This window comes from Eulemur rufifrons, chromosome 20 (assembly GCF_041146395.1).
Source record: "Eulemur rufifrons isolate Redbay chromosome 20, OSU_ERuf_1, whole genome shotgun sequence".
Taxonomy (NCBI): Eukaryota; Metazoa; Chordata; class Mammalia; order Primates; family Lemuridae; genus Eulemur; species Eulemur rufifrons.
This window is the reverse complement of record NC_091002.1, coordinates 50657183-50673796: the sequence shown is the minus strand read 5'-3', so window position 1 is coordinate 50673796 and position 16614 is coordinate 50657183. Positions and strand designations below refer to the sequence as shown.

Here is a 16614-nt window from a genome sequence, read left to right as displayed (position 1 = left end):
ACGCCTCAGCTGGGACTACGGCTGTATCCTGTTTCCCACCTCTGCCCGGAATCAGCAGCCACCGGAGGGCAAGGCGGCAGTTTCCCCGCAGCCCAGGCTGATCCACGTCCAGACACTGCCAGGCATCGACCCCTCCACACGACTGTCCCTTGTCTCTGACGGCGCCAGGTGTGTGCACGTGTGAGTGTTCACACGTGTGTGTTTCTACAGAGAGAGGGTTTGGAACGTCCTCAAATTCCCAAGTGGGTGTGGAATTGCTCCCACCCACGGCTGTTTCTAACGGGGCAGAGTTCTTCCTAACCTGGGGCGACGCCGGCACACGGCGGGTGGGCCCCCTTTAGGATGGCAGGCGTGGGAGGCAGTGACTCCTGTCTCCGTCCTGAGTTTGAGCCTTCGGGCAAGTTCCCTTGGCCCTTGGATCTCCCCCCATCTCCCCAGGGGCAGTGAGGACGCACCCCCCTTGGGTCTTGGACAGAACAAATGAAGTCACCCATGACGAGGGCCCGGCACCTGCTGCTCTCGGGTGGGCTCAGCACACCGGAGCCCTCCTGTCCCTTCGCCGGAAGGTGCCGCGGCTGCTGGACACACAGACACAGGTGCACGGGCTCCAGCCCCAGGGCAGACCCCCCTCTGCTTACTGACCTGGGCTGGAAGCGGCAGCCCACCTGGCTGCTGCCTAGAAAAACACTGCCAAGGATTTCAGACTTTCTCTTCCAGCGTGAGTGACAAAACAGAGCTCTGAGGTCCCCTTGGGGACCCTGCTCAGTTCCTGTAGGAAGGGTCTCTTACCCACTCGGGGTCCTGGCACATCTCAGCGGGGCAGGGCCCTGGCCTCGCCCACACCCTGCTGAGTAAACACCCTGAGCCGAGCCCTCCCAGGCAGGAGGCCGGAGCAGGCAGGAGCTTGTCGCTGGCACCTGCCACTGTAACCAGGATGACGCTTCGGGCAGGCGGTTGGGACCACGGCTCTCGAGGCCTCGGCTCTCGATCTTGCTGTGCAAGAAAACCACCTGGGGATATCTGAAGATGCCCCGTGCTCAGGACACGCCCAAGACCAAAAAGACCAGAACGGGGGGGTGGGGGGCTGGCAGCAGGAGCTGTCCCTGGAGGCTTCCCCAAGAAGTCAATGTCCTTACATCTAAGTGAGCCAGAGTCCTGCCTAGGGACCTCAGTGCTCCTGGGATCAAGCTGAATTTCCTTAGGACGGCTTAGACATGCGGGGTCCTTCCCAGGCCAGTGTCCACTGTCCCCGCCTGTCCCCGCCCGTCCTTGCCTGTCCCCTCCTGTCCCTGCCTGTCCCCTCCTGTCCCCGCCTGTCCTCTCCTATCCCTGCCTGTCCCCTCCTGTCCCTGCCTGTCCCCTCCTGTCCTCTCCACCCAGGCGATGCTGCCCCTCCTCCAATCTCACACAGACATCTCGTCCTCCAACCAGCAAGTCACTCCCACCTCTCTGCTTGTTTTCCTTTGAATTTTTTCTTCTGGGAAGAAATTTTATGAACAAACAGGTACAAATGCGTCAGATGTGCTCACGCCCGGCCACCGGGACGCGGGGGTCTGTCACGCTACCACGTTTCCCACTCTCAGCAGCGCGGCGGCCGGGCCCAGCTGGGAGGGGCTGCCTCCTGTTCACTGTCCCCAGCGGGAAGGTGCGGCAGGAACCGACTGCCCGGCCAGACTCCGGGTTGAGTTGGGGAGAAAGCCCTGGCGGGGGAGCAGCCGGATGTTCCTCCCGGAGCCGCAGACCCACCTGGACACGCAGGACCAGGAGTGGGCACAGGTGCCAGCGGCTGGCGCTAAGCGTGAGGAACGGACCCTGAAATGCAGAACCCCGGCAAGCCCGGAGAACTCGGACCCAGGAACGCTCCCGCTTGCCTGTGGTCTCCAGAATTCATGGGAAAATTTAAAATAATCCTCTTACATTATGAAACATATTTAACCTTTCCTCCCACAAGTTTGACAGTGGAGCGTCCCCCAGGTCACCCTGAAAGCGGCCAGACACAGGGACTGACCTGCAAACCCCAGTTTAGAGCCGTGCACACATCATTTCCTGACAGACGCAGGGAGAAGGTTACTTAGTGTATTTAAGCTATTCAAATATTATCTGATTACTTCGAAACATTTATAGGGGCTAATTATGAGTAATAGTCGATCAAAAATGTAGCAGTTATAAAATTAATCTTCAATAAACACAGCTCTGACAAGTAGCTGGTATTTATTTAACATACATTAAGAGCTTTTCAAATTTGCATGGGGAGAGCCCAGAGCTGAGAGGAATCTAAGCTGTTGATTGAGATAAAATAGCCGTCACCCTTTGCTCTCTGGGGTGGGATGAGCTGGTCATTGGGGGCTCGTTTTTATTGGCTGCTGGCTTCGAAAGGAAGCGTCCGTGTGAGCTATGGGGGCTGGGCCAGCGCCGTGTAGCGGCCGGACCCGGGACGCAGCCGCCGAGGACGCCTGCCGGGCCCGCCCTGTCCTCTCCTGCAGCAGGAGGGAGCCGCCAGGACCCCCGGCATCGGGGAAGCCCCTCAGGGCCTCCGGGGCAGTGCTGTGTCCCTGAGTACCGACACCCCGGAACGGGGACCTGAGCCGGTGGCGTCTGTCCAAGTGGCCCAGCCAGTCTGACGTGCGGGTGGCCCCGCCCGAGCTCTGCACTGGCAGCTTTCGTGGAGTCGTTTCTCCGTGGGGAGCCTCCGGCCTCCGTGGGGAGCGCAGCCGACAGCAGGGCTGCAGCTCCGTGGCTGCGCACCACACGAGCTCACACTTGGCTGTGCAATTGCACGGAAGTAGCCGGAAAAGGAGCCGAGGGTCTGGACAGGCTGAGGGGCACAGCCGATTCTCTGTGCCGAGGAGTGTCCGGGACCCCGGTCTTTCTGGGCATCATTTTAAAGAGGAACTTTGAAGACAGAGTCGGACTGTTTCGGCACCACTGGGGAGGCCAAAACCAAAGAGCGGTTTTCCGTTGTCTTCTGTAGCTTAGAAATAGTCTGTGTCCCAACTGCCATTCCCTGTCCTGGACGTCCCCTTGTGATCGGCTTTGCTTTTGAGCCCGTCTCTGAGCCGAAGTCGGGTCTTCACGCTGAAAGCTCTGGGGAGGTGGCTTTTCCTCTCTGGTTCTCGGTAATTCTGAAGAAAGGCGTCTTCAAAAGGAAATGTCTGCTGTTGGGAAGAAATTAACAGGAAACGCCAAACATCATCAGAAACAGGACAGGCCTCCCGCAGAACCACAGTCGGCAGGACACGCTGCCCGCTGGGTCCCCGGCGGGGCCGGGAGCAGGCTGTCTCCTTCCTCAGCTGCCGGCAGGGCCCGGGACCCCGGAAGGCGTTTTCCTCTGTGCCCGTGTCCCCTGCTGTCCCTTACGCTTGTTCTCAGACCAGCCCCGCCGCAGAGGCTCCGGGTGCTCCCTCTGTAGCCTGGAGACACGTCCCGTTGGCGAAGCTGGAGCCAGCCCGGCAGACGTGAGGAACTTGGCCGCTGCCGAGCTCCGGGAGTCACCTGCGGCAGGTGCTGTGTCCTGAGCCCCACTGCACAGGGCGCTACGGCAATTCAATGACTAAATTAAATCCTGAATATTAAATTAATGATGGGAATCTAAAATATTAATATATTCTAATTGAATATTCTCCAATAAATTATCTGAGCACTTGCAACAATTTGATTTTACTTTCATTTCTTAAGGAACTTTCAGCAGCATAAATACAGCCATTAAAGCAATTCAAGAAAGGGAACATTTTCTGCTCCAATGAGGGAACGGTAAACACAAAGTTCTGCACGTTTCTGTCACACGATTGATTAGGTCATAGAACCACAGCAGCTGAGTCGGGAAACGGCTGCTTTCCTCCCGTCCCCCTGGCTTCAGCAAGGACAACACGGACTCACCATGGGGCTCAGCACGATGTCTCACCATGGGGGACCTGCAGGCTGGGCCATCCCTCTCGGCTTGGGATATGTTTTCCGAACCACATTTTCTGCACTTTCAGAACCACACTTGGGGCGGCGGCTGTGCACATGTGTACCTGTGCCTGTGTGTACCTGTGTGTGTGTACCTGTGTGTGTGTGTGTGTGTGTACCTGTGCACGTGTGTACCTGTGCACGTGTGTACCTGAGCATGTGCGTACCCGTGCACGTGTGTACCTGTGCATGTGTGTACCTGTGTGTGTGTGTGTACCTGTGCACGTGTGTACCCGGGCACGTGCGTACCTGTGCACGTGTGTACCTGAGCATGTGCGTACCTGTGCACGTGTGTACCTGTGTGTGTACCTGTGCACGTGTGTACCTGTGTGTGTGTGTACCTGTGTGTGTACCTGTGCACGTGTGTACCTGTGCATGTGTGTACCTGTGTGTGTGTGTACCTGTGTGTACCTGTGTGTGTACCTGTGCACGTGTGTACCCGAGCGTGTGCGTACCTGTGCACGTGTGTACCTGTGTGTGTGTGTACCTGTGTGTACCTGTGTGTGTACCTGTGCACGTGTGTACCTATGCACGTGTATACCTGTGCACGTGCAAAGCCCCTGCCCCACGGTGGGGCCGGGAAGGAGGCGGACCCTGAATTGCAGGTGACGGGCAAGTCACAGTGCCGCCTGTCTTGCTGTGGAGGGAGACACGTTGTCTCCGTGAAAAGTCGGCACTTCCTCAAGGAGTGCGATTCCTCTGGGGCTGAGCCAGGGCCCTCGGGACCTGTTCTTCCATCACCCTCGAGTGGTTCCATTCCGGCAACTGATTGGTGTCTGTGTAGTGAAGGCAGAGGTGACATTTTCAGCATCTATTTATGGGGAGGAAACCCAAGCACAAACGACTGCTGGAACACCTCCTGCTGTCATTTCCTCCCAGAGGTTTCCGTCTGAAGGTTCCTTCAGGTAGAGAAACCCACGTCTTCATTTTCCCTCACCCATAAGCTTTTCTGGCTCCAAAGAACTAGACCCCGAAGATTCACTAGCGAAGTCAGGAACTGGAGCATCACTGGCCTCTGTCCTCCTAGGGACCAGCCATGTGCGCCCTGAGCCTGTCTCCAGGTGACTCCTCAAAGGCAGGAGTGTGAACTTTAGGAGGTCCTCATGCACCTGGGCAGGGTACAGCCAGGGTCCCACTGCACAATGCCCATCAGACAGTCACTCCCAGTCACAGCAAAACCCAGCCCCCGGGCCAAACCCAGCCCCTCCCTCTAGGGGTCCCAGCACCCACCCCTCCCTGGGGAGGGGGGCTCTAGGCCACTGTTCCTGGTGGTTGGGGACAGCCAGGGACACGATCAGACATGGCTCCTGTCCTCTGTCACTTGTTGTCTTTCTTAAGTTTTGTCCTATTGCTGTCACATTAGTGACATCAACATAAGTTATAATTTCCATAACACAAAGTTACATTTTTGCCTTAAATATAGTCAGCTGTCTTTTAAAGACATTAAGAGACAGATTACAGCCTTTCAGGTCAGTCCATAACTTTACTTTTTCCTTAGCTCCCCATCCCTTCCTGGGGGCCTCAATTTCAACTGGTGTCATCTGGCTTCAGCCCAAAGGACATCTTTTACCATTTCCCGTGAGCCCCTGGGGAGGGTTCCCTGACTTTGTTCACCAGGAATGTCTTTATTTCGTCTTCATTGAAGGATACTTTCCTGGATATAGAATTCTTCGTTGATAGTTTCTTTTCATTCGGTAATTTTAAAATGTCACTCCATTGGCCTGTGACCTCCGTTACTTCTAACGAGAAGCCAGTCCTGTCCTTGTCCTGTACACGCGGCATCTTTCCTGCTCTTTAAGATCTCCTCTTTCTTCTTAAATGTTGGCGGTTTGACTAGATCAAGGCATGGCTTCTTCTGTATTTATCCCACCTGGGGTCCACTGGGTTTCTTGGATCTGTGAGTTTGTTTCTTTACCAAATTTGGGGAAAATTTCAACCATTATTTTTTCAAGGACTGTTTTTTTATCACCTCTCTCCTCTCCTTCTGCTACTCCCGTTACACAGACACTAGGCCACCGGTCACCATCCCACTGAAACCCTGCGTATTCCAGGCCTCCCCATTCTTCAGACTGGATAATTTTATTGATCTATCTAGTGTGTAGTAGATGACATCTGCTCTGTCATCAGTGTTGTTTGACAGGCGGCCCATCCCTCAAGGAATTTTAGATTTCGTGGGGGACACAGCACAGTGATTACTGACAAAACTGTGCCAAAATCTCTACCGCAGTGACAGGCAAAGGGACTACCACGAGACCCCACGGGAGGGCCTCCGCTGGTTCTGAGAAGTGGGGCTCTCTCAGAGGGGGCAGGATGCAGCCAGGTCGGGGGCACGGGGTGTAGGGGGGAAACCCTTGGGACGGAGGGAAGAGCTTGCACGCGGGACTCCAGGTCACCGAGCGCCCGAGCAAGTCTGGAGTCTGCGAGTCCCCAACCCGGCTGGAGTCTGCTGTGCAAGGGGCAGGGGCTTGGGGACCCGTGTGACAGGAGCTGGGCCATCTCCTGAGGACAACGGGCACATTCGCGCTCCAGGAGGTCATCCTGCTTCCGTGAGATGACGAGTAACGACCACGTCAGTCACGTGCACGTGAATGGACGCGACGGAGGACCAGGAAACAGGCTCTCGGGTGGGCTGGACGGCGAGCGAACAGGTTTCACACGCTTCGTAAGGGTGACGCGCAGTGAAAGTTCAGCCAGCTCCACACGCGTGTTCACACACTCGGGCTGCAGACTGAGTCACACGCCACACACTCCCGTGACGCAGACCCAGCGCAGCACCCCGAGGGCAGCGTGTCACCTCTCACCTCCACACCCCAAAGGCCCAGCCATGCGTGTCACACAGAACGTAACAAACACTCGCTGGATGTGAAGCCGTGTCCATAAACCGGGAGCCAAGTTCACCGAGCAAATGCGAAGGGAACATTCCGATGTCATCAGCCTAAGCCCACGTGAGCCGCTCGGTGTCCGGGGCTGAGTCTGACGACCTGACAAGCACCCGCCCTGCGCTCTCTCGACCTCCCGCTCCGGGAGTGGGATCCACCGTCCGCCCCAAGGGGCTGGCGCTGAGTGACTGTAAGGACCTCTCTCCAGCATCCTGTGTTCACGGCTCTCCCGGCCTTTGCTCTCTGGCAGGGCCCCGAGGACTGTTGGCGTGACCCCTTGTCTTCTGAAATACCAACCTCCACAATGAAGGGACTTGTCCCCAAGAGCACGCGCTTCCTCCTCCTCATCGCGAGCCAATTCCTACAGTTACCTTGGACAACCTCTCAAGTTAACAAATTCTGAATTTTTATGAGATGCCGCCAAGAAACAGATCCTCTTTTTAAGAGTTTGATTTTATCCTTGTTCCGAATCTTGCCAGAAGCGAAACCTAGTGCGTGTGCTGGAGACGCAGGTGGCTCTCCAAACCCTGCACTGATGGGCCTGCGAGGGAATCACCGCCGTGGTCACGGGGACACTGAACGACAAGCCGAAACAGCCACGAACGAACCCTACATGCTCCCCCCGGAATCCCCGATGCCTGCGTGGCGCCCGGCACGTGACCGACGGCCCCGCTGTCCACCCCGAGCTGGAGGTGTCCTGCTGACCTAAACGGTGCCCTCCTGCGTTTGCCCTCACTCCTCTGGGAGCACCAGCCCCGCCAGCTTCCCAGGGCGTCAGCCCAGTGACGGTGACTCGGTTTCTCCCTCTGCCCGGGAGGAAAGGACGGCCAGGGCCTTCGGGTGACGTCTCCCGATACCGTCGCATCTCCTCACTCCCCGTCACTCCTTCCAGAGGCACAACCGCCGACGGTGCGCCCCGCGCCACAGCCCCGCGACGGGAGCCCCCTTCCCTGGCCAGGGCTCCCCTGCACAGGCAGAGCGAGTGTGCTGGAGGGGACATGATTCTCCTTATAAGGAAAAGGCCGGTAATTAACAGAGGCTTTTTTGGAGGAATGTTCTGCCTCTTCCTCTCCGGCCCATTTTTTCATTTAACATATTTCATCAGAATGAAATGCCTTAATGAGCACAGAACTGCAGCCGATCCCAGCTGAACCTCACAGTGCTCCGCGTCTGCTTCCTGCTCCCATCACGCTGCATTCAGCACAGCTCCGCGATTCGGGTTCTTTCTGCCCCCCTGAAACACGGACAGGAAACGCATCAACTTCCTGCAGACAGAGGCTGGCAGAAAAGCAGCCCCCACACCATGGTCTGCGCCGGATAAGAATTCCATGGAGGGAAGAGGGGAGGCAGTGAATGAGAACATGAGTGTGCGTGTCTGTGTGTGCGTGAAGTGGGGGCAGCATGCGTGTGCACACCCACACGCACATGTGTGTGCTGAGTTCTTACATAAGAACATGGGGTCCATTTGGAGAAGATAAATCTTTTACAGAAGCCACAATGGACATTTCTTTTTCCATTTGCTAAAGACATACCTCCCCCCAGCAAGGTCCCCCCAGGCATGTGCCACGTTGTCACTCTGAGCACTGAGAGCCGGGACCAGCCGTGCAGAGGCACCTGCCGAGCCCCAGGGGCTGTGCCGTGGGGTGTGTGAGCTGCTGGGTGCCCAGCACAGGGTTCACCCGTCACCCACTTGTTCCCTCATTCATTCATTCCCTCAGCAAGTCCAGCGCCTGCCGCGTGCCAGGAGCTGTTCGCCGCGCTGGGGACGCAGGCAAGGTCCCTGCCACTCTCAGACAACACGAAGGCAGATGAGTAAATGACAGATATGAAATCAACGGCACCGAGCGCGATGGAGAGAAAGGCGGGGCAGAGGGTGGAGAGAGGCCAGGCCTGGGAAGGGCTGGTGCCTGGGCCTGAATCGCCTGCCCAGGACGGCTGGTGGCTGTGGGCCCCCGGGACAGCTGCGTCACTGGGGAGGAAAGGACAGGGCTGACCTCATGTCTGGAGACCTGTGTTGGCAGAGACTAGCCGCTCACCAGCCACGCTTCCTTCTCCTCCCGGGGACAGGGCTGGGTGTGTCCCAGCATCCACTGCAGTTAGACAGGGCCCAGTGATTGGGCGTTGGCCGAGGGGATGTTGGCAAAATCGACACACGCCATTGACACGCCACTCCCATGCCAGGCCAACCCGAGCCCCTTACCCTGGGGCCCGGAATGGCTGTGGTGCAGAGCCCAGGAGCCTGACTAAGCCACACAAGGAGCAACAGTGAAATTCTGCTGTGTGGGTTTTTCTGCAGCTTTGGAGACGTCCCCACAGCAGTCGCAGCCCTGACACACCCATGCCCTGCCCACAGCCCTCCCACAGTGACAGCCCGGCATGGGCGGGCCCTTCTTCGGGGCTGCTGGCCACGTCAGGGGTGCGGGCAGTGGATGGCAAACCCACTGCCACCCGCGGCAACGCCACAGACCCCCAGACAGCGGCTCCAGCTTGGGGAGTCCGAGGCGCTGGTGATGGTTTCCCAGACCCGTAGGCTCCGTAGCTTCCCTGACACCGAGAGCCAAACTCACGTCTCCTCCCCGCGCTGCCGGCTGGGCAACGTCAACGGCAAAGGGCGTCTCCAGGAAGCTGCGTCCGCCCGTAGGCCTGAGAGCCCCTGTCCCCGCTCCTCCCCCGCCGCGCTCTCCGTGGTGTGTGAGCATCGGGAGGGGCGAATCTCCCTGCTGCAAACTGGAAAACCGCGTGCCGGCTGGGGGCACTCAGATGCACAGTAAGCTCAGTTCTCACTGCCATGTCCTGAGAAGAAATGTCCCCGTCAACAGGACAACGTGGCCCGCCCATCAGGGACCCGAGCTCTCTGCTGGTCGGGCAGAAGCCGGCCCCGTCCCCAGCCCTGACCTCCTCAGCCACTGCCACGCAGGTGCCCGGCCAGGCAGAAGGTGCAGCCGTGTCTTTCTCTCCACAGCCCAGCAGAAGACGGACACGCAGGACGATGAGCCCAGCGGGTCACGTGCAGCCTGGGGACCCCCTGGGGCAGGGCTCTGCCCACGTGACCCCCCCCCATTTTTTGGCGCCCTTTATGAGCTGTCAACAGATGGGAGCAGAGACAGAATGTCCCACTTGTCAGTCCTAGGTCAGGATGACAGAATATTCCGTCGTGCTAAGACACCGGCCGAGATTCAGGTGCACGCCCTCCTGGTGTGTACGCAGACCAGAGCCCCCGAATTCGTTCATTCACTCAACAGATGACGTGCCTGCCACAGCCGTGAGGATGACTTGGGGCAGACCCTCCTGGAATTTGGGAAGGGAGTCAGGCTGGCAGTTGTCAAATTACAGCCCGTGGGCCAACACCGGGTAACTAGAGTTTTACTGGGACACAAGCCCACCCGTTAGTGTGCACTGCGGCCTGAGGCTGCGTCCACACTGTGGCAGAGGCTGCGAGGCTGCAAAGCCGGAAATATTTGCTCTCTGACCCTTCACAGGAAAGGTCTGCCGACCCCCGAGCAAGACCGACGGCTTTCTACACGACGTGACTTGGGGTAGCGCCAGCACGAGGCAGTACATGAACGTGAGGCACACCACGACCACCTCGCTCCCGGGCAACATGCGCTCTGTTCTGAGAACATTCCCACGGGACGCCTCGGTCTGGCCCTGGTGTCCCTGAAACACTGTTGCCTCACGTGGCCTTCCTCGGAGGACAGGGGGCAGCTCTGCTTTCTTTGCCCCATGCTTGTCTCTGGAGACCACGCCGATGTTCCCATCCCCGCCTGATACAATGTTTCCTTTCAGAATACGCTTGTTTACATTAAGAACGAATTGCTCGGAGAAACATTTCAAACCACTGATGGCACAGGGCACAGCCAAGATCCAGAAGGGACCCGAGAGGGGTGGGGGCAAGGCAGCCACTGCAGAACTGTCGCTGGCATCGTCCTGAGCAGGGGGCCTGGGGTTGGCCAGTTGGCTCAGGAGACGGAGGTCCTAGGAAACTGCCCCCAGGATGGGGTTTCAATCCTTGATGGCTTCTCTCGACCTCTGAGCTCCAAACAGCGAAATCTCCAACCCAGCCAGACAACTCAAGGGGGGCGATGGCTCAGGAAACCCCCCCTTGGGAGGAGGCAGCAGAGGGCTCGGGGACACTGGGCGGCAGAGCTGGCTTGGGATGAGAAGGCGGGTGGCATTTTGCAACCGAGCCACCTTGGGTGGTGCGTAAGTGGGTGTGCGCGCCGCTCTCACTAATGTCAGAGCTGTGCTCTAAATATCTGCCACTCTGGCTCCTTCTGCTGGGTCAGCCAACCCTCGTGGCTGGCCTTGGGGGTGCAGAGAACCGCAGGGGCTCTGCTGGGCTGGCGCTTCCTCCCACGCCGTCTCTGTGTTCCCAGCACAGCCCAGCCTTCCGTGTCGAAAGGAACGAGAAAGAAACAGGCCAGTCAGCGCCAGCAATGAGGAGGACCCCTTATCATACGCGGGGACCCTCGTTTCCAAAGAGTGGGGTGAGGCTTTTCCACAGGGGATGGGAATTCTCACCATCATTTTATCAAATCATTGCTCAGATTGGGTTGCAATTTTCTTCAAAGGGAAGAAGAAATTGCTGGTTGATGGATTAGATTAGAGAAACACAAATTTATAAAACAAATTCTTTCTGCAGAAAAAGCAACTTGGGGCAGCTGCAGGGAACACAGTGACACCAGGGAGCCGGCAGACGGGCCACAGCACTGCCCACCTAGACCCCCGCCCAGCCTCGGGCTCAAGGCTCTGACTTTCAGCACCGTGACCATCACACAGACGGGCCACATCCTGCCACGCCCAGTATCTCAGAAATGTGGAAAGAAATGTGAACAGTCAGACCAAACAAAGGGGTCAGAGGTCAAAAGCCACACTCCACATCCTCGCCTCCACCTGCTGTCATTTGAAAATGGCCGAGAGAGTCCCACCCCCCCAACTCAAGTCCTGTCCGCCTGGCGGGACCCACCGTCCCCTTCTGTGCAACTCGAATGTCATCACTGACTGAGCGTGGACGGCTGGCGCAGTGCCCGCCCCTCGCTGTGCACGGGGACAGGGGTGGGGGTGGGGGTGGGGGGGCTCGGCCGCCGCTCACACCGCAGTTACTGAACGAGAGGGGTCTCCACTCACCCTCACGAGCTGCTGTGGGAAGGGCCCGCGGGAATTTTCCGGCACGTTGATGGGTGGAATGACCCAGTCCCGTTTCTGTCGTCTCAGCCCGCTGGGGTTCTGGCGCTGGGGCCACGGCAACAGCGTGTCCTTCGGAGGCGGAGAAGGTTCCAGAACCGTGTCCTTCCGTCCTTTCTGCGGCATCATGCAGAGAGGGGAGAGAAGAGTCAGAGCGGCGGGTTACGTTTGCACAAAGGAACGGGGTCTGTTGGGAGATCTGTGCACCCCACACTGAGGGGGAAGAGTGGACGGGGGTAAGTGTCAGGGAGGAACAGCCAAGCAAGACCCGTCCGAGAGGAGGCAGGTCGCAGGTTGGAGGGGGAAGCAGAAACCACAGGGAAGAAAGCAGAGTCCACTACGTCACCAACAGTGTGGACCAGGGCGTTTAAAGATCCCAGCAACGGAAGAAATCTCAAAGGAAAAGCTAAGACATTTTAATTTAAAACTCATGTTTATGAAAATATACCCAAAAGGCAATTAATAAATTTGGAAAACATTATTTACAATATACTTCACGAAGGGTTAATAGTCACAATGCAAAGAGCTCTTATAAGTCAATAAGAACAAATGGGATTTTCTTCATAAGAAAAGGACACGAATAGATAATTCACAGCAAAATTAATATAAACTATCAATAAACTTACAAAAAATGTTAGCATCTTCCAGTAATCACATAATGCAAGTCGAAGTAATATGTCCTTTCCACCTATCACATTGACAAGACTAAACGAAATTAAGCCTCAACACCGATGGCGTTGCAAGGGCGGCCGGAGGGGGTGGGCTTAGCGTTAAGCAGACCTCACACCGTGTGTTTAGGGGCACCCAGAGATTCGGGCAACATGGGGCAAAGTCCCTTAATCTGTCAAAACCTTGGTTTCTTCTCTGATAAAATGGGGCTGGTAGCAGTAGCCCCGAGTTCAGAGGGTCGCTATGGGAATTACATCAGGTGACGCTGAGAAACAGCCCCGCCTATGTTAGCGGGGAGTGGGGGACTCGCGCCGCCTGTGCCGGGCACCGCCAGCAGCCAGCTTGCCGGTGACTACCAAGGACCTCAGAAATGACCCCCGACCCAGTAACTCCACAGCTGGACATCTGTCCCGGTGACTCCACACACGACACACATCACCTCAGTATAAAGATGTTCACGGGGGACGGTTTTCTAACAGTAAAAATACAGAAAGAAAATCCGGAAGTCGGGTGGTAAGGCTAGTTGCACGCACGAAACCATGTTTGCTCTCGGGACACTGCGGTCATTGAAAACCACTCTGTTAAGACTCCAACACGAAGAAATGTCTATCAGATATTAGTAAGTGGAGAAAAAAATATCAAATATACATGTATCATGAGCCACAATTGTTTAAAAGAACAGAGAAGGAATTGGAAGGCAATACAGCAAACGTAAACTCGGGTCACCAGGGCGTTTTATGTTATTTTACTTTGTTCTTTTTACCTTTCTATACTTTCTAAATGTTGTACTGTACATGACTTCTCACGGTTAGCAGCGCTAACGGAACCTCACGGATACACGTGATATCCATGCACACGACACACCAGGTTTATTTCAAGGTGCCCCATACAGATGCCCCAGCACCGTCCTCCTGGCTGGTGATCACTTGACTCTGAACCTCAGAGACCACAGGACGGTTCACTGGGCAGAGACGGACCTCGGACCAGGGCAGCCCGAGGCAGAGCTCAGAGCGGGCTGGGAGGCGCCTGCCGGAAGCTGCCCCTCAGCCACCGCAGGGCCCCACCCTCCGCTGCGCTCCAGACCCGGCACCGGACGGTCCGAGCGCTACCCTCTGAGCACGCAGCGCCTTCCCCACTCCCTTTTGCAGAAAAGGCTGCACAGAAATAAGTTAAACACACGTAGACACAACTGCCTACTTGATGCCAAAAAAAAAAAAAAAAAAAAAAATTCATATCCGCTCCCAAATGCCCAAACTTAAAGTTACATCAGCGAGAAAATCCATCTGGACCAGCCACACTCCAGCAAGACCCCCCGTGAGCCCCCCCTCCCATCGTGGCCCTGGCTGTCTCCTCCCGGTGGGCTCCTGCATTCCAGAGTCTGCAGCACTCAACAGCCCGGGTCCCCACGGGTCGCTCCTGTCCTGTCGGGAGTGGCGCCAGGTGCACACTGTCGCTGTGGCCATGGTCGCCACGGAAACACTCCTCACACCAACTTCAGGTCTAGTCACACCAGCAGATGCTGCCCCTCATGGGACTGGGGTGGCGTCTTCTCTGGCTCCTTGGGGCCCCTTGTGGAACTGCTTTTAGGACAGTCCTGGCCGCGCACTGTCCCCCTACAACCCGAGTGCAGACAACTGGTTTCCAGTGGTAGCCAGAGCCTCGTAGGTCTTGAGTGTCGGGGGGACCACACAGGCCCCTCCGAAGAATTCCTGCCTGCCCTGCAAGACCGGGCCCCAGACTGCGGCACCTCCCCGGGAGCCTGCCTGTACCTTGGAGAGATGACAAGTTGGGTTAATGAAGCGTAAGCGCTGATGAGAAAGACCAGATCAATCCAGACGCTCAAAGTACCTTGAAATAACAACACAGTGAACAGAAACAATAATCACTGTGACCACGCGCTGAGCACTCAGGTTCCAGGCTCCCCTGAACCCTTCCGTCACAACCCAGGGAAGCAGCCAGCCTGCCAGGGAGCACGCAGGCCGGCAGCCCCGGAAGGTCACACAGCTCACTGGGCAGAGGTATCTGACCCCAGGGCCAGAGCACTGGGACAGTGCCAGCCCTCACTCTGGGCTCTCACACCGGTGCGTGGTGGGCTGGCAGAAATCGCTATTCCCACGGAAGAGGTGGGGCCCTGCGGAGGGAATTACGGGGCGTCTCCCTGCACTAAGTCATCTCCCGTAGACCCCAGACCGGGCAGAGACCAGGACCAGCAGGGTCGGCATCCCGGGAGTGCGTCAGGAACGCAAATCCCCAGGGCCCACCTGGGACATACGGATTCTGGGTGTGGCCCAGGATCCGTGATTAATGCGCCCCCGGGTGACAGGTGGGCCGCTGCACACAGGCACACACACCTTGCCACGGGGCTCTCCACCCTCAGGTTGGCAGGTGCCCGCCCGGGAGAAGGGACATGTTAGCTTTTGTTCTCGAGCACGTCTGCGTGAAGCCAACCTGCCAAGCTCAGCAAACGGATCCTTCCGGACGTGGGCGGGGGGAGGGCCTTCCTGGCCCAGCGGATGGGGTGGGCACAGCCGGTCCGTCCCACCTGGTGATGCTTCGGAACCAGTAGCAACTCACCTGTGCCCTCCGAATTCCAGGCTCATAATTCTGCAGGGTTTTCATACAGCTGATTTTTTTTTTTTTTGAAAAAAACCCGCTTTATCTTCATTTGCTTAGGATGAGCTAACATGGCGTTAATTTCCCTAGTGTTGTTTAAATAAATTGCACATATTTGCTACTATTTTAAAGCTGTGAGACAAATGTAATAACAAAATCTGGTGGAAAGCAATGCCAGACCTGTGCAGGCTCTGCCTGGAAGATGCACCCACTTCCCTGGAAGAAAACGTCAGCGACAGTTAGCACTTATCCCCGTGGAACAGGGGTGTTCTGAACACGCGATCATCTCGGGCCCATTCAGAATACAGCATATAAACACTGATGCTTAAGGACACTAACTATAAATAATGCTTCCGGTTACTGTTAAAAATTTCCTGACAGATGACACCTGCTGATTCCCCCTGATGCATTTCTTTACTGTGTATTTCTGAGCGAATGATGACTGAGCATCCGGTGTGGTTTGAATGTGGCCTCTACTCCTGTGGTCCCCACCCCAGGCTGCAGACCGTACCGTCCATGGCCTGTTAGGAACCGGGCTGCACAGCAGGAGGTGAGCGGCAGGTGAGCGAAGCTTCATCTGCGTTTACAGCCGCTCCCCACCGTTGCATCACCGCCTGAGCTCCGCCTCCTGTCAGATCAGCACACGCATTAGACTCTCATAGAATCGCTAACCCCACTGTGAACTGCGCATCTGAGGGATCAGGGTTGTGGGTCCTGATGAGAATCCAACGCCTGATGATCTGAGGGGAGCTGAGGCGGTGATGCTAGTGCTGGGGAGCGGCTGCAAATACAGATTGTCATCGGCAGAGAGGTTTGACTGCACAATAAATGTAATGTGCTTGAATCATCCCCAAACCACCCCCACCCCAGTCCATGGAAAAATTGTCCTGCATGAAACCGGTCCCTGTGCCAAAAAGGTTGGGAACCACTGCTCTACTCCACTGGTACTAAAAATTAGATGCTACATATGCACACATGTGGATAAGATACTATGCACACATGCACATGTACATATAGACGTATGTGTGTGCATACATAGATGTATATGTGTATCGATACATGCACATATGTGTTTATGCATTATACATGCATGCCCGCTCACTGGGTCCTGACAGTTTAGCCCAAGTGGGAGGTCCTGGAACCGGTGGGGTTGGGGAGGGTCCTGGTTGCTGAGCTGGTCTCTGGATCCAGCCTGGCTTGTGCCCACGTTTGCAGAATGAGGGGTACCAAGGAAGTTGCCCTCCCTACTTCCGTCCGCTCCCTGGACGCCTGGGAAGATGTGGTTAAGGGGTGACTTCCCGGAGCTGCCGACGGCTTGCAG

General features: G+C 56.6%; 1 protein-coding gene across 2 annotated transcripts in view; it reads right to left on the bottom strand.

The window, feature by feature from the left end:
* CDH4 (cadherin 4) overlaps positions 1-16614 on the bottom strand; it is a 360186-nt gene that overhangs the window by 68731 nt on the left and 274841 nt on the right. Inside the window, exon 4 of one of the 2 annotated variants that reach the window (XM_069495829.1) lies at positions 11955-12128. In XM_069495829.1, coding sequence (XP_069351930.1) covers positions 11955-12128 — 174 coding nt within the window. Of the gene's footprint in view, positions 1-11954; positions 12136-16614 lie in introns of both variants that reach the window. The other variant, XM_069495828.1, reaches the window with a different exon arrangement.